The 22,340-nt window shown below is 35.8% G+C and overlaps 1 protein-coding gene across 1 annotated transcript in view; it reads left to right on the top strand.

Annotated features, from left to right (window-relative positions):
- Positions 1 to 22,340, top strand: part of GPC6 (glypican 6) — a 1,323,196-nt gene that overhangs the window by 1,192,753 nt on the left and 108,103 nt on the right. Inside the window, exon 5 of the mRNA XM_006156610.3 lies at positions 10,985 to 11,115. Within this exon, the coding sequence (XP_006156672.1) occupies positions 10,985 to 11,115 (131 nt within the window). The remainder of the gene's footprint in view (positions 1 to 10,984; positions 11,116 to 22,340) is intronic.

Below are 22,340 nucleotides of genomic sequence, written 5' to 3'. Positions count from 1 at the left end.
GCTTTTGGAAAACATTTAGCCACCCTTCAAAAACTTAAAGGATAAGACCTCTTGAATATTAAAATACTATAGCTAACAGCATAGTCTGTCCACATTGCCAGATAAGTAGGTCATTAAGACAAAAGAAATAACACCAAAGCATCTTGCCAAGCCTAGGGTGTGTAAGAAGGGTCCGCCTCAGCCTTCAGGATCATCTCCTTAGTCCTGCAGTTGTAGAGCTAGAAGGATCAGAGGGAAATCAGGACCACCTGACCCCAGCTAACCACCAAAATTCCCTTCTGAGCCTAGAATGTGGGAGCAGAAGCTGCCTTCAGGACCACTGTTTTGGTCCCTAGAATTGCAAAGCTAGCTGGCAGTAAAGGCTACTTTTCTGGTGCTAATTTTACTCTACCCTCTATCCATCCAGTAGCAGAAAGAAATCAGGACCACATGGCTCCAGTTCATACCAAAGCCCCCTCCTGAGTCTATGATGTGAAAGGAGGGGTTGCCTCAGCCCATGTGCTGCACACAGCACAGAGCACAATTTTACATACCACCTCACATTTTAGCTTCTTAGCTCAGCCCCCAGTCACAAAGGGACCAGAACGGTTTGGGAATGTAAAAGCCAAAATATCTAAACATGGTGAGGTTTTGCAGGAATTCTCCCCTCATGCTCACCCCAGGGAAAAAGCACAGAACCTCTTCTGTATCAATCTGAACTTATAACTCCCACTGTGGATACATCACTGTCACCCATAGTCAAAGAGGGAAACTGTCACAAAGCTAATTCACACCAAAAGGAAACAGACAGCTATGGAAACCTTCTCTGAAGAAGTAGTAAGAAGATAATTCATTACCAGATGGCTACAAAATCACAGATAAACTTCAAGAAACATGAGAAAAGCAGGCAATACTTCCCTCTGCAAAGGAACACAATAACTCAATGCCAACAATGTACAAAACTCAAGAAATCACAGAAATATTTATAAAAATTGAGAATATTTATTATAACTAAACTCAGTGAGATGCAAGAGAGGGCAGACAACCAACTCCGTATGAGAAAGTCTTTCCATGATTTGAAGGAATAACTCCATAAAGAGATAAAAATCCTGGAAAAAATATCAAACAGAACTTCTGCAGTTAAAGAATATAATGCAGAAAATCAAAACCTCCTTTGATATTAACAGCAGATTAGACCATGCTGAAGAAAGAACCTCTGACCTTGAAGACAAAACTTCCAACTTAGTCAAAGCAACTGAGAAGAATGTAAAAATAGCCTCTGAAAAATGAGGACAACATACAGGAAATTGTAAACACCATAAATGGCCAAATATTCACATAATAGATATTCCAGAAGGTGAAGAGATGGATGGATAGAGGCTTAGAAAAATCTCTTTTATGATACATTAGTTCAAAACTTTCCAAATTAGAAAGGCATATGGAAATCTAAATTCAGGAAATACAAAGAACATCAAATAAACTTGACATAAAAAGAATAGAAGATTATCACTGGGAACAACAGGTGGCATGGTGGTTATGGAGCTAGTTTCTGACATGGCCAGCTATAGTTTGAATCCCAAATCTGGCAGCTCACTTTCTCTCTCTCTCTCTCTCTCTCTCTCTCTCTTTCTCTCTCTCTATCTCTCATGAGAGCATGTGCCCTATAGAAAATTAGAAAATAATAATAATAATAAAATTAAATGCATAATTCTTTTTTAAAAAAAGATTCTCTTCAATACACATAATAGCCAAACTACGGTATAAAAACTCTAATACAAAGACAATAATCTAAAAGTAATAAGAAAGAAATGCCAAGTTACTTAGAAAGTTTACCCCATTAGACTAACATTAGATCACTCAACTGAAACAATGAAGTCAAAGAAAACATATGAGGACATATTTAAAGCTCTCAAAGAAAGATTATTTCAGGCAAGTATACTATACCTGGCAAGATTATCCTTCAAATGGGAAGGAGAAATAAAATCATCCCCAGATAAACAAAAGCTAAAGAACACTCCAAAAGTAGATCAGTCCTTCAGAAAATATTTAAGGAAACACTATTCATGGAAAACTAAAGGGAGATAAATAGAAGGAAAAAAATTAGAAAAAAGGAAAGGGAAATGGAAGGGCTAAGTCCATACATATCAATAATAACCTTGAATGTTAATGGATTAAATTCTCCAACTAGAAGACACGGATTGGTTCAATGGGTGAAAAAAAAATTGCTACCTGCTGTATGTTGCTTAGAGAAACACACCTGATTGACAAAGATATACATAGACTGAAAGTAAGGGGCTGAGAAAAGTTGTTTCATGGAAATAGAATTTTTTTTTTAGAGAGATTTTTGTTATAGGGCACATTTGCTCACCAGAGAAATAAAGACAGACAGAAAGCAAGAAATCCCTCCTCCCCAGGGGGGATGGCCATGCCACAGTCCCTTCTCCATTCTCTTCTCAGGATCTTGGGCATGTGTGCACACGCATCTGGCGTGAGTTTTAAGCCACCAGGTCCAGGATTTGAACCATGGTCGACTACGCAGGAGTCCAGTTACATAACCATTATGCCATTTGCTAGTCCCCAGAATTTTTTTTAAAGGAAAGAGACATGATTTTGATATCAGACAAAATAGACTTTAGGATAAAAAAAGGGTAAAAAGAAATAAAGAAGGCTACTATACAGTTCTAAAAGGATTAATTCATCAAGAAAGTATGGACCTGATTGATATATAAAGCATACCACCCAGCAATTACAAAACACACCATTTTCTCATTTCTACAAGGAACATTTTCAAAGATTGACCACATAATAGACCACAAAACAAGCCTCTATAAATTTAAAATTTTAGAAACTATGCCAAGCATATTATCTTCCACCAATGAAATTAAACTTGAAATTAACCACAGTAAGAACCCTTAAAAATACACAAAAACATGGAAACTAAATAATGTACTCCTGAATGACTTTCAAACTAATGAAGAAATTAAGACCCAAATCAAAAGATTCATTGAAACCAATGATAAATGATAATGAACACACCACTCTCCCTAACCTTTGGGATGTGGTGAAAGCAGTCCAGAAGAAAGAAGTTCCTTCCTTCCATAAGAAGGAAGTTCATAGTCTTTAGGACTCACAAGAAAAAAATAGGAAAGTGACAAATAAGTAACATCTTAAGGAACAGGAAAAGCACAACAAAAACATCTAAAAAATAAAATAACAAAAGAAATAGTAAAGATTAAAACTGAAACAAACATAAAACTAGTTTTTTGAGAGGCTACACAAAACTTATAAACCATTAATTAGACTAGTCAAGAAAAAAACAGAGAAAAAAACCAGACATACAGAATCAGTAATGAAGCTGGTAATAGTACAACTGATATATCAGAAATACAAAACATTATGAGAGAGTACTATGAGTGACTAAATGTCAACAAACTAGAAAATTGGATGAGGTGGACAAATTTCTGGATATATACAAGTTACCTAGACTGAATCAGGAGGAAACAGAAAGTCTGAATAGACTAATAACAAGTGGTGAAATCAAATAAAAAATAATCTTCCAACAAAGAAAAATCCCAGATCCAGATCTCTTCACTTCCAACTTCTTTTTTTTTCAATTTTTTCCCTTATTTTATTCAATTTTTTTATACATTCAATTACCTTTTTTAGCTTACAAAGTAAATATTTCAATATGTGAACATTTCTCCCTAGTCCAGTTGATTAAACTATAAAATATCTTCAACAGATAATACCACATTTATTTGTCCCATTAATGTTTTGCCTCCATATTTTTCTTCTAAATGTTATTCCTCAGGCCCTACTCTTCTACACACATTATATCTGGTACTTACATCCATTTGTTGTGTTTGTATATCCTTTGGTCAATCAGTTTCAGTCATAGAGTGCAGACACTCGGTATATATTAAGTGGGGACATACCATGTCTCTCCTTCATTGTCTGGCTTGCTTCATTCAGCAGTAAATATTCCATGTTCTTCCACTTTCTGTCAAAAGCCAGGGTTTTGTCGGGTTTTTTTATGGCTGAATAGTATTCCATAGAGTATATGTGCCACAATTTTTCAATCCATTCATCTGTTTGGGGGATTTGGGCTGGTTCCATGTGTTAGCAATTGTGAATAGTGCCACAATAAACATCGATGTGCAAGCACTTTTCCAATTAAAAATTCTTCTGTCCTTTGGGTAGATACCAAGGAGTGGGATTGCTGGATCATATGGTAGTTCTATTTGTAGATTTTTGAGGAATCTCCAAATTGTTCTCCACAGTGGCTGGACTAATTTACATTCTCACCAGCAGCATAAGAGAGTTCCCCTTTCACCACTACCCCCCCCCAACACTTATCATTTCTTGTTTATTTAATCTTAGACATTCTTACTGGGGTTAGGTGGTATCTCCTTGTTGTTTCAATCTGCATTTCCCTTACAATGAGGGACATTGAGTATTTTTTCATATGCCTTTTGGCTATTTGTATGTCATCTTTAGAGAGTGTTTTTTTTTTTTCAGCTCATTCTCCCATCTTTTAATAGGGTTGATCATCTTTTTTCCAAACAGCTGCTTGTATTCTCGTTATCATTCTCTTATCTGATGCATACTTTACAAAAATATTTTCCCATTCTGAGGGCTGTCGATTCACACTAATTACTGTGTCTTTTGCCATGCAGAAACTTCTTAGTCTGATGTAATCCCACTTGTCTTTTTCAGGAATTATCGACTGTGCTTTGGGGGTCCTATTTGGGAAGACTTTTCCTACCCCAATGTCTCCCAGAGTTTCCACAGTGTTTGCTAGGAGCAGTTTTATAGTTTGAGGTCTTAGATTTAAATCTTTGATCCACCTTGACTGAATTTTTGTCAAAGGCAAGAAGTAGGGGTTCAGATTCATCTTTCTGCAGATGAAAATCCAGTTTTTCCAGCACTATTAGCTGAAGAGGTTTTCTTTTTGCCTATAGATTGACCAGTATCCCTTGTGAAAAATCAGTTGACTGTATGTTTGGGAATTTATTTCTGGGGACTCTATTCTGTTCCATTGGTCGGCATGCCTGTTTCTGTGCCAGTACCATGCTGTTTTGATTACCACAGCTTTGTAGTATATTTTTGAGTCAGGGAGTGAGATACCGCCCACTCCACTCTTCTGTGTAGAATTGCTTTGGCAATAGGGGGTCTTTTATGATTCCAGACAAATTTTATGACTGTCTTTTCTAGATCTGTGAAGAATGTGTCTGGTACTTTGATTGGCATTGCATTAAATATGTAGATTAATTTGGGTAGAATTGCCATTTTTATTATATTAATTCTTCCAATCCAGGAACATGGGATGTCCTTCCACTTTTTTGTGCCATTTTCAATTTCTTTTTTTAGCTTCTCATAGTTTCCCTAGTGGAAGTCTTTCACTTCTTTGGTTAGATTTATTCCTAAGTATCTTATCTTTTTGTGGCTATGGTAAATGGAATAACTGTTTTCAGTTCTATCTCCAACTTCTTTTAAAGAGCTAACCCAAATTCTATTCAAGTTATTTATAAAAATTCAAAAGGAAATAATGTTTTTAAACTCATTCCATGAAGCCTCCAGCACCTTAAGCTCAAAACCAGACAAGCACATAACAACAACAAAAAAAACAATATCCCTAATAAATACTGAAGAAAAAATGTTCAAAAGTATACTAGCAAACTGAATGCAACAGCATATTATAGAATATTATACACCATGATCCGGTAGGCTTTATCCCAGGGATGCAAAGGTTGCTGAACATACACAAAACAATAAAAGTAACACATTACATTAACACAAAGAAAGATAAAAACCATATGATCCTATCTGTAGATGCAGAAAAAACATTTGATAAAATACAACATCTCTTCGTGAACAAGACTCCCAGAAAAATAAGAGCAGAAGAGACATTCCTCAAAACAATAAAAATTACATACAACAGACCCATTACTGACATCAAACTGAATAGGGAAAAGCTGAAAGCCTTCTCATTAGAAACTGGGACAAGAGAAGTCTGCCCACTTTCTCCACTTCTTTTCAACATAGTGCTGGAAGTCCTAGCCAATCCAAACAGACAATAGAGCAAAATAAAAGGAATCCAAGAAGGAAAAAAAAAAAGTTAAACTATCCATATTTGCAGATCATATGATTAAATACATAGAAAATTCAAAATAATCCACCAAAAAAACCTCCTAGGAGTGAAAAATGAATTCGGTAAAGTAGCAAGAACAATATACAAAAATCTATAGCATTTTTATATACCAACAATGAACAGACCAAGACAGAATTGAATAAGCCAATTTCACTTACAATAGCCACAAAATGAGTAATATACCTAGGAGTAAACCTAATCAAACAGGCGAAAGACTTCTATAGGAAAACTGAAAATAGAAATCGAGTATAATACCTAAAAATATAAAGACATCCCATATTCTTGGATTGGAATTAAAAGTATAATACCTAAAAATATAAAGACATCCCATATAGTTGGATTGGAATTATCTATTTGATCAAAATGTCAGTTCTTCCCAAATTCATTTAAATATTCAATGCGATTCTGATGCAATTGCCTGTGACATTCTTCACAGAAATAGAAAAGGCAATCATAAAATTTGTCTGGACTCATCAAAGACCCCATATCACCAAGGCAGTACTGTACCAAAAGGATAAAATAAAAGGCATCTCACTACCCAACTTCAAAATATATTACAAAGTGGTGATAATTAAAACAGCATGGTATTAGCACAAAAATAGATACATAGACCAAAGTAACAGAATAGAGAATCCAGACCTAAAGTCCAAATCATGCATCCAAGTGATATTTGACAAAGGCTACAAGATAATGCAGTGGAGAAAAGAAAGTGGTTTTTTTTTGTTTTTTTTTTTTTTGTTTTGTTTTTTAGCAAATGGTGTTGGAAGAACTTGCTATTCATATGCAGAAAAATGAAACTGAACCCCTGTCACTCACCATTAACTAGAATCAACTTAAAATGCATCAAAGATTTGCATATAAAGCCTTAAACTATAAAAGTACCAGTGGACAATTTAGGGGAAACTCTTGAAGACATTAGAGTAAGAATAAGACTCCTAAAGCAGCAGCAAAAATCTCCAAAATAGACAAGTGAGATTACATCAAGCTAAAAGGCTTCCTTACAGCAAAGGAAACAGTAAGTAGAGTAAAAAGAAAACCCATAGAATGGAAGAAGATATGTGCACATTATTCCTCAGACAAGGGATTGATATCCAGAATATGTAAGGAACTCATGTAGATAACCCATTACAAAAAAAGAATAATCCAATGAAAAAAATGCAAATGAATTGAAGAGACAACTCTCCAAAGAAGACTTACAAATGGCTAAAAGGTATATGAAAAAAATGCTCAAAGTCTCTTGTCATAAAGGAAATGCAATTAAACCACAATAAGATACCAGTCAACCCCAGTTAGAATGACTAGGATCAAAAGAAATAAAGAATGACAAGTGCTGGTGAGACTGTGGTGAAAAGGGTACTCTCTTATGCTGTTGGTGATAATGTAAATTAGTACAACCTTTATAGCAAACAATATGGAGGTTCCTCAAAAACCTAGAAATATAACTACAATATGTCCCACAATTCTGTCTTTGGTATTTATCCAAAAGATAGGAAAACACTCCATTGGAAACACACTTTTACATCCATGTTTATTGCAGCATTATTCACAATTACTAAAACATGGAACCAACTTAATGTTCAAAAGCTATTGAAAAATGGTGGCATATGTATACTATGGAATATTACTCAGTTATAAAAAACAATGAGATTTCGCTGTTTGATTCAAATTGGATGAGTATAGAAGACTTAATGTTGAGCGAAGTGAGCCAGAATTTGAAAGATACATACTATATATCCCCATTCAATGTGTACTAAATATCTTAACTCTATGGTAGAAATGAAGAGATCTGAAGATATGATAGTAGAGAGGATAAATGTAGAGATCAGAGACTGTAAGAGAGGAGAGTTGACAGTAGAAAGTAGTAGGGGGTAGGTGTGAGGTGCAAAAGGAAGAAACACTTAACAGACAAAAGAGTAAAATTCTCTGTTAAAAAATTAATATATATATATTAGTTAATTAATATATTTTATATATATAGCATGTTTCATGATGGGGATATTATGTAAAATGTAATTAATCCAAGGTCAGCAGGTAGTGTGGTTGTTAAGGTGCTGGACTCTCACATGGCCAAGCATAGTTTGAGTCCTGGACCTGACAGCTTGCTTTCTCACTTTCTCTTTCTCTCTGGTGAGTGCTCGTGTTGTATAGCAAACATTTTTAAGAAGTAATAATCATAATTAATAAAAATTAAATATTTTTAAAATAAAAAAAGGATTACTCTAAAAATTTAAAAATAATTTTTAAATGAAAATAATTTTTTAAATTGCTAACAAAAGACACAAGAAATAGCTACTTTAGTTGTAAGATACTGCCATCATATACACAAATAGGTCTACATTAACTAAGAAAAAAAAAAAAAGAAAGTTTGTTATTTTGCATTCTTTATGAGCCCTTCTTTATGTTTTTCCACATTATTTGCATCCATGAGAATAACATGGTACACAGTACTGAGAAGAAGATGAAATAAAAAGCATCTCCCTGAGGCTTCTAGAATTGCTCTGGAAGAATGACTCTTAGTCATTCCACAGGTAGCATATTAAGGACTATTTGGGGATCTGTCTGAAAATATAATGCCATTTGATAGTCATAAAAGCTGATGATGTACCAAGCCTGGAACACTTTTAAAACATCATGGCACAGTCATAGTGGCACAGAGGTAGTGCTAGCACTTGGGTGTCTGAAAGCTGCATAGGTGTCACAGGTTTTATTACTAGGTCAATCTGAACATGTCAGATGCAGTTGTACTTCTGTAATCCTCGTTAATTGGGATACTGGAGAAAAAGGCTTGGAATCTGAAGAAATACTTTCAAAAATATACTCTGTTTCTTTCCCTTTCTCTCAGTCTCTTTCTTTCTCTCTCCCCATATCTCTCTTATAAAAGAAAAAAATGAGACTGCTTTTCAGACAGTTATGTTTCTTTCATATAATATGTATAATATAATCTTTCAACTATCTTCAAAGCTGTCTCACTAGCCTAATTCATAGAGACTTAATAACCTCAAAAATTATTTGATGTTGGACTTTGAACATAGTTGGCTATGTAATAAAAACAAAATTTGGTTTCCTTACACTAATACTACAAAACTGCTTACTATAAACAACATTTTACATTAATAATATATTACATTTAGAACATATTATGTGATATATGTATGGTATATTTCCATTGCATGCTTAAAATATTCATGCAGAGGGAAAAAGCAGCAATAACATCAACAAAGGGTATATACCAAACCATTTATAATGTTATTCTAGGAAGAAGGATTATGGAGTATTTCTCCTCTTCATTTTTTTGTTCTGTATTTTGTGAGATTTGATAACAAACATGTATGATTAAAAAAAAAAAAGAAAGAAAGAAAGTATTCTACAATTGGCTCCCAGGAGTTTTAACAATGGAAAGGTTTGCGGGAACAGCAGATGGTGTAATGGTTACACTGCTAAACTCCCACATAGTAGACTGTGGTTTGAGTCCCAGACCAGGTGGCTTAAACTCATGCCTGGTGTGTGTGTGTGTGCATGCCCATGATCCTGAAAGGAGAATGGAAGAGAAGGGATTGCTGCATGGCTGTCTGCACCCCCCCCGGGGGGGGTGATTTCTTGTTCTTGCGCGCTCTCTCTCTCTCTCTTTCTCTCTCTCTCTCTCTCTCTCTCTCTCTCTCTCTCATCTCCCCAGTGAGTGCATGTGCCCTATAGCAAAAAATCTCTCTTGGAAAAAAAAAAAAAGAGCTTTAACAATTGCAAGGTTTGATGTCTATTGAATCTATAGATTAAAAGTCTAAGCTGTACTGTCTGATATGGTCTCCAGTAGTTATTTAAAATTAGTTTAAATTCATTAAAAGCAAATCAATTAATAAATTCAATTTTTATCAATACGCCTAGACATATTTCAAATTTCAGTAGCCACTTTCCATCATCACAGAAAGATCTACTCATTAGCCTGGGTAGAAAGTAAGTTATCAAATTATGCTCTGGACACCAAGAAAGGAATGTGGGCCAGCTTTCAAGTGGCGTGGAAATGGATGCACGTCCCTCACTGTATACAATGAAAGATTCCAGGCCCTGTTATAACCTTACTAATCTGTGGCCTAATAAGTACAAAGAGTCTCCCAAACCCCTTCAACTAGTTGGTAATAAAGCAAGAACTAACTTCTAATTCATAGCTCTTGCCTCCATATCTCTGCTACTGTCTGTTTCAGAAAACTAGTATTCCCAAGCAATACTGAATTCAATTCACATCAATATAATTTCATAGATATTTTTGAGAGCTTACAAGGTGATAGATATCATAATAGACCTTGAATATACAAAATAAAATAAGTTTCCCTATCCTCCATGGGGTTCAAAGTACAAAAGTAGAGGGTATGCTAGGTAGAGAGAGAGCACAAATCTGGGACAGCTCTATTCTTCTTGGGAAACCCAAAGATTCTTCACACAGATTGGTATGCTTGAATTGTATCTTGACATTTGTATATCCAATTCACAAATCAGCACTTCTCGATACCCTCAGTTTTTCCAAGACTCCAAAAAAAGGGAGGTCAAACTCCATTTATGAAATGATCCCTGACATGGTATTGTTGTACTTCGTGTGGAATAATTAGGTATGTCCAATGCTCTGAATTTGAACTAAATTTTCTATTTTTAGGCCTGGTTCTATACATGTAAAACAATTTTAAATCTTTAAATAAAATATAATTTTAAGGTTTAGTCATCCATTTCATTTTGGACTATATAAAAGCAAGAAAGAAATTTGAATTCAGTTATTTTATCAGCTAGGTGTTTTGAAAATGTTTAAACACAGGTTAAGAACCTGGAGCTCCTAGTTCTCAAATAAATCACATTCCTGTTTTTTAACAGATGCAATGCTCTTGGTGGCAGAGCGACTGGAAGGGCCATTCAACATTGAGTCGGTCATGGACCCCATAGATGTCAAGATTTCTGAAGCCATTATGAACATGCAAGAGAACAGCATGCAGGTGTCTGCAAAGGTATTTGCATCAGTAATCGATCTACCAATACATGTACATAATACAGGTGCAGTAACCTAAAAATGAAGTAACTGAATATGTCGGCAGGGATTATAAATTCTCATACGCTGTCAGTGAGCTTTTCCTATTGAGCCACAAATTTGCTACTTCATTAAAAATGTCTAACAAAATGGCATTGAGAAGGGAAGTAATTTTTTAGTTCACAACTACTCAATCATAAAGAAATTATTACCTGCCAAAAAGTTTCAGAGAGCCCCATTTATGTTGACTAATCCTTCACATTTGTGAGCAATTTGGGGGAAATTTTCTTTTTTAATGTTTGAAATTTCTGCACACTCTCCCCCTGTTCTCTCTTTAGTAACTTCCAATTATATCTTCAGCTGTGCAGACCAAGCACATGTTCTATATGTTCAATTGTAAATAATTAAATATCCCATAAGACTTCTTTTTAAGACTGCAGTGTAACCTTCATTAATGAATCTTCAGGGGAAAATGCTCCTTTGTATGAAGTCAAGCACATACTAAAAGGGGAAAAGTAGCACGTTTTCATAAATCATAGGAGACAGAGCTCTTGGGTTTGCAGGTGCACAACACAAATACCAGGTGCAGTTTTTATTTGTCTCCGCCCAGTTGAAGATAAACAGGACTCACCTTAAGCAAAATTGAGAAGTTTGCCTTAGTTCTCCAGCCTCTCCATTCACCAACCCTTTTCTCTCACATTGATGACTGCACAATGGCCTCCTGTTCTCTTTACTGGTCTCCCTGTCATTAAACACTAACCAAATCTTTATCAGTTCTTTCAACCTGGCGACTGAGCAATTGCATTTTAATTGAACGTCATTTGCACTAAAATATATCAGGCAAAATGTTGCATGATTAGCTTTCTTCAATTTTTAAAATACTTTGTGAAAGACATTTTAAATATAATCAAGAGATTGGGGATGGGAGGTGGGAGGAAGAAATTGCAGAGCAGAGGGAGTACCATGAAATCTTACTAAGTCTCCTTGACTTAGCCTGAATCAAACTAGATTTGGGCTTTTAAGGATGAACTGGTAGGAAGTAGAGCTAAGAAAGAATCTGGCTGGGATGCCTGTCTCTCACTGGGAGATGGACGAGCTGAGAGTTTCATAGGTTTGTTTCTAGGTTTTAATGAGCTTAGGGTAGCCTGTGTAAAGGAAGATGCTCCAAATTACCATCACCTGTTGAGGAAATAGTACATTAAAAGTTTTCATAAAAAGCCATTTTCTTTCTTTCCTGTGGGGAAAAAAAAATAGCGATCTTCTATTCTTCACAAATCTATTGCTTAGAAGCCAATTAATGTTGTTTTGAGAGGCTCACTATCCCAGCAGTGCTTGAGTAACCAGGTGCTGAAGTTGCTGATGTTTAAAACAGCTCTAGAGAACAGGGCATGAGAAACACATGGACGAAAGTATCTGCAGCTTGAGACTGTCACACACTTCTCAGAAGTAAGTGCATGTTTCCACTAGTGTGTGTGAAAACCTATTCAAGTTGAGCATTTTTTTTCTTTTCATGTGTCCATCCAGCAAATACTTATTGAGCATCTACATGGCAAACATTATTCTATATACTTGGAGACACAGGAGTGAACAGGCAGAGTTCTACTCTCACCAAGTTTCACATAGGAGAGACAGACATTGAACAAATAAACAAGTATAGAAGTTAATAAACAGAATATAATACCAGGCAATAATAAGTAATATAAAGAAGTTCCTCCTCCTGTAATGACTGGACATCTATAGAAAGAAAGTTTCTATTATTTATGATTTTTCTTTTCAAGGAATCTTAGTTCCTCTAAAGGCAAGAGATTCCTAATTGGTCTCCTGGCTTCTCCTCTTAAATCTTCTCAATCTGTCCTTCATCCAGTTGCCAAAGGATTTTCAGAACATAAACAAGATCATGCCTCCCCTGCTTGGCCTTTCCATGGCATCTTTTGCACTTATTATAGAATCCGGACTCTTCCAGTGCCTGGAATTTTCCAGTCTTTACCTACTTATGACCTTGTTCCGTTGCTTGCCTCTTTGCCCATATGTGTAGCCACATGGTTTTTCCTTTAGTTCTTAAGTATATACAAGTAACTTCCTCCCTGTACCACTTTCCATTCCTCTCTCCTTTTAATATGTACATTTTGCAACCCCTGATCACAGAGAGCTATCATAGCATCTATGACAGATTGTAAATATACATCAATTTGTTCCATGCTTGATTCCTCAGTCTTTTGCTGATTTCACTGGTCTGAAACTCAGTGAGGGCCTGGAATCAAAGCTATGCACCTAGAACGCACCTAGCCCAGCACTTGGCACATAGAATCTCTAGACAAATATTTGTTGAATGAATAATAAATTTAAACTAGAAATGCATTAGTGAATGAGCTCCAAATAACTTTCAAGAACTTGACCCACTTTAAAGAGGGTGTAAACTAAATTTTTTTTATATTTTATTTTTAAATTGAGAGTTATATACATATAATTATGGTGATACATACAAACCTACATACAAAACGATGCTTCAAAATATGTGGAATGGGTAAATCAAGCTAACTAACATACATGCTATACCTCACATACTTGGTGCATGCATGTACTTTTGAACACAGTCACTTTTGAATAAAATACATTGTTATTAACTATAGTTCAAGTCAAGTATTCTATTAAAAATTCTTCAGCAGTTCAGAAGAATTCTTTTACCAGAATGTGGGTGAGACATTTTAATGGAATTTGTTTAACTACATTATAATAGTAATGCTGTTAATAAAGAATACTTTAAAAGAATGCATTTCTTATAAAGAAATCAAGAGTAGAAATAACATAGGGTATGTAAGTACACTCAGACATGAAGAAATACAGTATTAAGGATTGTAAAATGGTAGTACAAAAAGTGTCCAGTCACCTAGAAACAAAACCAAACAAAAAGGTGAAAAAAGTGTATCTAGTGAGCTTCACATAGAGGAAAAAAGGATGGAAAAAGTTAAGGAAAATGAGGAATGGGAGCAGCCAGACTCTTCAGAGACAGGAGACCAGGAATCTGATCTAGAAGACAGTGTTGAAGAATGATCAAAGCCAGCTTGTCGCTTGTTATATCATAGAAAGGTAAAGGAGGTTGGAATTTGGATTACATTTATCAAGAAACACCAACAGCATTTGCTGGTGAAATATACGAGGGGTCTTCAAAAGGTTCCTGGAAAATGTGTATTACAGAAAGATGAATGGATTTCAACATTTTTTGCACCAAAATAAACTCATACTTTAATTATATTTTTCCATGTACTTTATGAAGTCCTTTCATATGGTTTGAGGAAGAAGCTTAATTGAAGAGAATGAAATTTTCTTTTAAATTTAAAACTATATGGCCAACCCCATAGCACAGCAGTTAAGCCCTATACATAAAAAGCCAGATCCCACATGTCTAACAAGTATTTGAATCCTGACTCTGCTGGCTTGAAAACCAAGTCCATTTGTGTGTGTGCTGAAAATACTACCAAGATGGAGAAATGGTAGAAATGGTATTGCAGTATGTCAATACCTTATTGGGAGTGCTTTCTTTCTCTGTTTCTTTCTCTCTGGCTAGTGCACATATCCTCTGGCAATAAAAGAAATAGAGATATACTGTCATATTTTTCATGTAAGTCACACACAAGAAATTATACATGAATTAAATTCTCAAATCTACATTTTTAACTAAGAACTAGATGGTTGCATTTTTTTTTTCAAATAAATCTTGGTCACTGCTAACAGTTTCATCAAATTTGAATTTCTGGATTCCCAGACATAGGTTGTAGTAGTTTCATAACCAGAGATATTGGTAACTTCTAATAGGTGAACTTCAGAGGAGGCCAGAAGCTGTTTCCTTATTTGGGGGGAAACTAGACATTCTGAGATTTGTAAAGCTTACAAATTAAAATGACTTTTTACTCCAGAATATGATTGGCAACTTCTCCTTTGACAAATCATTTATTATATTAAAGCTGTTACTGACAGAATTCATTTCCAGAGCCTCTTCCATAAAAGCAGCATTATTTATAACTGCCAACTCTTATTTGTTGAGTGCCTACTTTCAGGATTGTATTAAGTGCTTTACAAGGTTTATATTATGTAATATTTATAGCAATGCTTACGATGAGATAGATTTTTCTCACTATTTTGTAGATAAAGAGACCAAGACCTAAGAATAGTTAGATAAGTTACCAAGGTCTCATGGTGAAAAATGTGTAGATTATCTGATTTCAAAACCTCTCTTGCTAATCGCTGTATTATTAAGATACCTTTGCCTACATAGTTAATCTTACTCAAGGGCAGGGTTCAGTAAATATCTGCTGAATAGATCAAGTATTAAGGGAAACTTTAATAGCCGTCAGTAAAACCTGCTTGAGAAGGTAAGAAAACAGGTAGAAAATCTGTCTTTCTGTCTGATTCTCTTTACAACTAGGCTGAGAACTTCCCATTGTAGTAAGTATTAATTAGATTTTTCTCTTACCCAGTGTAATCACTCACTTATTCTAACCTTTTACAAAACTTTAATAGTAAAAAAATAAAAAATAAATTCTTTCTTCTTTCTCCTGTATCTGAAAGCAAAAGATGAACACCTAGTTTCAGATATGAAATCCCTTTTCCTAAATCCCATTATATCTGGAGAAGGGAATGCTTAATCTTTTTGTATCTAATAACTGAGTTCATGAATTAGTGATATTTATAGACTAATACCAGATCTAGTCTCATTATGAGTTCATGTTCCAGACTTGTCTGAGATCTGTTTTGTAAGGTAATTGTCACACCTTTTTTCCCCTCCTGTTTAGCTCACAAGAAGCTGTTGGGGATAAGGCACATGGAGATCCTTTTTAAAAACACATTGTCAATACCAAGTTGTATGACCAAATTATAATATTTTGGTAATAATATTATGATATTCATGTCAGGCTCTAAAGTTTTTAATCCTTTCTACAATATTATATATACATGCACAATTTTAAAGTCTATAGATAATAGTTTTTTAAAACTTTTCTTGGGGATCGGACAGTAACAAACAGTTAACACAAAGCTCTGGGAGCCTGATCCAAATAGGAAGATTTGGGGTTTGTACCCTGAGGGCTCCCTAAATATATCAGACATATATGTACCAATGATCTGGATCTGGTTGAGGCTGGGGGTGAGCCATGGCATGTGGACTCTGTTAGGGAGAGTGCCTTTCTCTCTGTCTCTCTCACATGTGGAAGACAGAAAGGAAGAAGAAAGGAGGGAAGGAATTTTAAATTATTGGTTCCCTTTGGGCCAAAGAATTAACTAGTAACAATGACAATCATCATGTACCACTGGTGGAGCACGGTCTATATCCACTCATCAAATTCTCTACCATGTACCAGATCTGAGAAATACAGCAGAGGATGAAACAGTCTTTGCTCTCATGTCAATCTCTTTCTAGATGCCTTACATTTTTATTTCAAATCTTCACTGCAAGCTTGGAAAGCAGTCATTTCCTTGTTTTAAAGGTAAGGAATGCTACATTTAGATGAAGTAGCTAGCCTTGAAACTGTACACGTAAAAGAGCTGGGTGGGATTATAGCCCAGCTCTGTCTGATTCAAAGAAAAACATTTTCCCAGCATGCCACACTGTTTCCTCAGTAAGTAGCTTCCTATTAGGACCAGTTACTGTTCAGCACTGGAGAAACCAGCCATGTAAAAGAGGGCCGTTATCTGAAATGCACTCCTAGGAACCTCCTGTGAAGAAACAAATTCTTAGTTCTTCACATCCCAGCCTAGCTTATGCCATTCATCAGCTTTGAGATCTTCGATCTTCCTCAAAGACAGAGAGGAGGCCTCATTAGTCTACCACCTCTGTTACCCACCCAAATCAAAGCAATTCAGAACTTTGCAGGTTTGTGGAAATTTGCCAAGATAAAAAAGGAAAACACTCCCAGACTTTCTCTGCCTTTGAATTTCAGATGTGTTGATAATCTCCTTCCTATCCTATCAGAGAAGATGAAACTGATCTCACTAGATATCATTTAACTATATTAGGAAAAATTTCAAACCTAATCCAGGAAAAGATTGGTTTGTCAGATATAGTCTAAATTAAGAAGGAAGACTTATTAAATTCCAATTGAAACCATCTACTCAATTAGTACTTATTACAGATGAGAGCAGAGCCCATTATAGAGAAGCGAGATGGCCTTCAGGTACTTAATTTTCCCCCGACAATTCTTCGTGCATCGATAGTGCAAATGAAGATGAAAAAAGCTCAAGGAACAAAAAATGAGTGCAGTAATTTCTTCCTCTAGCTACTGGGTCTTAGTTTCCTCATCTGGAAAATGAGGGGTTAATCTAAATGTCCATCTTCCAGCTCTAACAGTTCCATTTTACAAACATTATCTCTTTCTAATTATACAGGTTTGGTTTAGTTTCCAGCACCTAGATCTTTTTCTTCTCTCCGGACGTTGTTTCTTTTAAAGTGCTCAGAGAGAAATAATATTTGGGGAATGTGGATGGAAAAATATCTTCTTTCAGATCAGAGGGCATTGTTTAGAATTGAGCTTCTCTATTACTGTGCCCCTCTTAAGACAGTAAGCATATTATTCCTTGTGTTATGGTTATTTTTATACCGACTTTGTCCTGCCCAGTATTATAAATTATCTGAAAAGAAGAGTTACATTTTGTTCATTCTTACATCCTACAGACGCCTTCCTAAGACATCATTTTACACTTGGAAGGAGCAGTACATCTTGCTGAGTTGAACTCAGAACATGAAAATACAATGCCACAGAGACTTTAAGAATGGGAAATAGAAAAAATACCTTAGCATGCCCTTGAAGTTAGTCTAGTATCCTTTAGAATAGCATGGTAGTTACCAGGTCAGATTTTGACATCAGACAGTTCTGGATTCTGGTTATGAGAGGTATGGGTAGTGGTAAATTACTTATCTATCTAAACTCAACTCACACTAAAAATAAGGACTCTCACAGTACCTACTCACAGGGCTGTTTGATGATACAGTGATATAATCTATATAAAACACTTAGCATTGAATATGTCAAATCAAAAATCACTCATAAAGTTTAAGCATTTTAATTGAAAACATCTGTGAGATGTGAATTCTAAAGAACATTGATTCTATGGTCTTGCCTCATCGATGATAACCCGAACAGTTGTTTTTAGCATCTGAGAACAGCAGAGCAGAATTGATATCCACCCCAGAGTTTAAACCTTGCATGTATGGAGTTATTTTTGATAGCGGAGAATCACCTAGAAAGGGAAATGTATTTCTGAATGAATGTCTAACAAGGAAGGCTTTTAGATGGAAGCAGGCACCAAGAAAGAACAGAGTTGTTGGGGATTATGTCAGCAAGCAGACTCTAGTCTTTGCGTGTTGGCCATTCCAGCCCCGCCATAGCAGTTTTAGAGGGATTTCAGTGACTTTGCCCAATACCACATTATTTTTACAATAAAGGAACAACTGGCCTACTTCATTAATGGTAATTTGGTTCCTACTGCTTGATATTTGTGAAAAAAGCAAAGAACCATTACTGCTTATACAGCATTTTTTGTTTTTATTCTTTTTTATTATTATTCATTTAAAACTTTTTTTTAGGCTTTTGCCACAGGGTGTATGCACTTGCTGGAGAGAAACAGAGAGAAGGAAAGTGAGAAATCACCCCTGAGGGGGATGGCCGTTTCAATTCCTTCTCCTCCATTCTTCTCTCATGGTTCTGGGCATACACGTGTATATACATACCTGGCTTGATTTTTCAAGTCACCAGGTTCAGGATTCAAACCACAGTTGGCCATATGAAAAACCAGCGCCTCAACCAACATATCACCTGCTGACCCCGATGCTTATACCGCCTGAAATTCTGCTTCACTTTCCACCCCAGAGTTTAAACCTTGCATGTATGGAGTTATTTTTGATAGCGGAGAATCACCTAGAAAGGGAAATGTATTTCTGAATGAATGTCTAACAAGGAAGGCTTTTAGATGGAAGCAGGCACCAAGAAAGAACAGAGTTGTTGGGGATTATGTCAGCAAGCAGACTCTAGTCTTTGCGTGTTGGCCATTCCAGCCCCGCCATAGCAGTTTTAGAGGGATTTCAGTGACTTTGCCCAATACCACATTATTTTTACAATAAAGGAACAACTGGCCTACTTCATTAATGGTAATTTGGTTCCTACTGCTTGATATTTGTGAAAAAAGCAAAGAACCATTACTGCTTATACAGCATTTTTTGTTTTTATTCTTTTTTATTATTATTCATTTAAAACTTTTTTTTAGGCTTTTGCCACAGGGTGTATGCACTTGCTGGAGAGAAACAGAGAGAAGGAAAGTGAGAAATCACCCCTGAGGGGGATGGCCGTTTCAATTCCTTCTCCTCCATTCTTCTCTCATGGTTCTGGGCATACACGTGTATATACATACCTGGCTTGATTTTTCAAGTCACCAGGTTCAGGATTCAAACCACAGTTGGCCATATGAAAAACCAGCGCCTCAACCAACATATCACCTGCTGACCCCGATGCTTATACCGCCTGAAATTCTGCTTCACTTATACTTTTTAAAAAAATGTTTAGAGAAAAGAGCACATTCTCAAAGACTCCAAAAGTCACAATGTATTTTTCCTGATTTATTCAAATTTAAAGTTTTCATTCTGCCCGTCCATTCTCTCTTATAACATCCCACTAAAAAAACAGTGACCTTGAAACTCATTTTATTCTTTAAGTTCTTTATTACTGTGCAGAAAATCCGTTTCTGTTCTATTCCTGTTTGTAACATTTCTCGATAACACGACCAGGTGTTTCAGCTGCTAGATAAGGAGGTTGGGGGAAGATACCTTTTTTTATAAAGTAAAATGAAGGTTCAAGAAAAATGCTTATGATGCATTTATAAGAAATGCATTCAAAGCAAACTAGTGTTATCTTTCCTTTCATGTAAAAGGGATAAGACTTTTTTTTTCTTCTTTTTATGATAAAGGAAAACTCCTGATTATCTCTAACCTTTGGAGTTTTATCTTAAGAATTTATTTCACTTTAACTTTTGGGCAAAAGATGAGAAGATTACATTTAATGTAATCTACTAAAGAATAGATGATTGAAACTCAGTTTTTAACATGAAGTGTATTCTTAGAAGCAATGGAAAGTACTCACCTGATTTCCTGAAGGGAAGTCTCCTTACAATTTCTTCCTGCCATAGAACCATGTTTCTCAGGGGAAGTGAATTATTGTATTAGAGCAATTTGGGTGGCCTCTGCTTAGTCTCGTAAATACAACCCCTGGTCCCCAGTTCTTAGCCCTACTTTTTTACTTGGGGATATGTCATCTGGTTTGACTTTGATAGAGCCATTGCCTCAGTCACCCTACATTTTCTTTTTTTTTTTTTTTGGAGAGGTTTTCGCTATAGGGCGCGAGCTGTGCTCGCCAGAAAGACAGAGAGAGACATAGAGACAGAAAGTGAGAAATCACCGCCCAGGGGGGATGGTCACGCCACAATCCCTTCTCCTCCATTCTCCTGTCGGGATCTTGAGCACGCATGCACACGCGCCCGGCATGAGTTTTAAGCCACCAGGTCTGGGACACGAACCACGGTCGACTACGTGGGAGTCCAGCGACATAGCCATTATGCTAACTGCTGGTTCCCCAGCCTACATCTAAATAAGGGAAAAAACCAGCTTTATGGGGATAACATGCAGATGATAATGTTTGCCAATTTCTATGGTGAAAATAGTTCCCTATGGCTAAGTTCAAGCCATCAACATGATGTCACTAACTTCATAGTACTAACATAATGTCACTAAACAGAGTGCCGCACCACGATCCAACATTTCCACCTTATGGATAACAATTGACACGAATAACCTCAAAAGCATGGATAATAATAAAGTAATTAGGAAGTAATGAGGTTTTAGTATATAACAGCTTTGTTTTTAATGCAATCTATATATACGTTAGCATGTACAACTTAGATTTTAATAATCGTTGTGTTAAACAACTGGCTTGCAAAATTCCTGGAAAAAATGTGCCGATTTTCACTTACTCGTCTTGTGCATCAGTAAGAACCAATTCCAGAAGCACTGCTATTCTGGGAAGCTTTCTGTGACTTTAGAGTTAGTTAGTTTTCTCTTGTGAGTATTCGCATTGCACTTACTACTTTCCAATATCATTGCCTGATTTCTTGTCAGAGTCCTCATGAAAGCAGGGACTTGTCCAACTGATATCTCCCCAGCACCTATGTCCGACTGTTTAAAGGTATTTCTTGAATTGCGGATTCAAGAAATATCAGCCATGCTGATAGATGATTTATTTGTTCACTAACATTCAGCAAAATATCTTAAAGAACTGCTTTAAACCTTCCAACTGAAGAACATATGAAATAATCATTTTGCTAGACCAAGAGAGTTAGTTACTTTTCTCTCAACATCCAAAAATATTATTTGTCCAGTTCCTTGAACTCCTTTCAACTTACCATTTCCAGTTGGGAGAAAATATCAAGGTGTTCTGCTGTTTAAGGAATGCAAAAATCTTCAAAGGGAAAATCAAATAAAAACAACAACAACAAAAAGACTTCTCAAGCAAATGGAAAGAATTTGCTTTTATTGAAGAAAAGGTTTTAAGAAATATTGCAATGTATCTAACAGATATTCTGGAATCAGGTTATATAAGCATCAGGAGTAAATTCTTTGAAACCTTAAAACTGACACAGTAGCTGGCTTTTGAAAATTGAGGCCAGAGAAAAGTGGCCAAAACTAAAACTGATGACTTGACTCAATTCAGTATAGTCCAAAATTCTCTCAACAGAGTCTTAAACCCATCCAGGGACTTAGCGTTTGCCAGAGAACTGGGCCAGGAGACCTACTGTAATCAATCTTTAAGGAAAGAAAAGCATGAATTGGGGAGCAAAAAAGAAAAGGAGAGAAAGAAAATGAGAGAGGAGGGAGAGGAAAAGGAAGAGGAAAGAAGAGATTGTTCTGAGATGTAAGGATGAAAAACGTTTTTTAAAAGGCAATCCAAACTAATGAAAGGTTGTTTTTTTTTTTTAAGCCTGACATTTAAAATGTTTGTGTGATAAGTATAATGATTTTATATCTAAAAAAAAAAAAAAGTCATGATCAAAAACTTTTAAGTTTATATTCCAGAAAACACATCTCATGATATTAGTAGAATGCTGTTAGGAACCAAGGGGGGGTAAAAAAGAGCACATGTGAAATGAAGCTCTGGAGGGCCAGCTTAATTT

This window comes from Tupaia chinensis, unplaced genomic scaffold, assembly GCF_000334495.1.
Source record: "Tupaia chinensis unplaced genomic scaffold, TupChi_1.0 Scaffold000503_1, whole genome shotgun sequence".
Classification (NCBI taxonomy): domain Eukaryota; kingdom Metazoa; phylum Chordata; class Mammalia; order Scandentia; family Tupaiidae; genus Tupaia; species Tupaia belangeri.
Note: the sequence above shows the minus strand (reverse complement) of the source record. Positions and strands in the feature narration are given on the sequence as shown.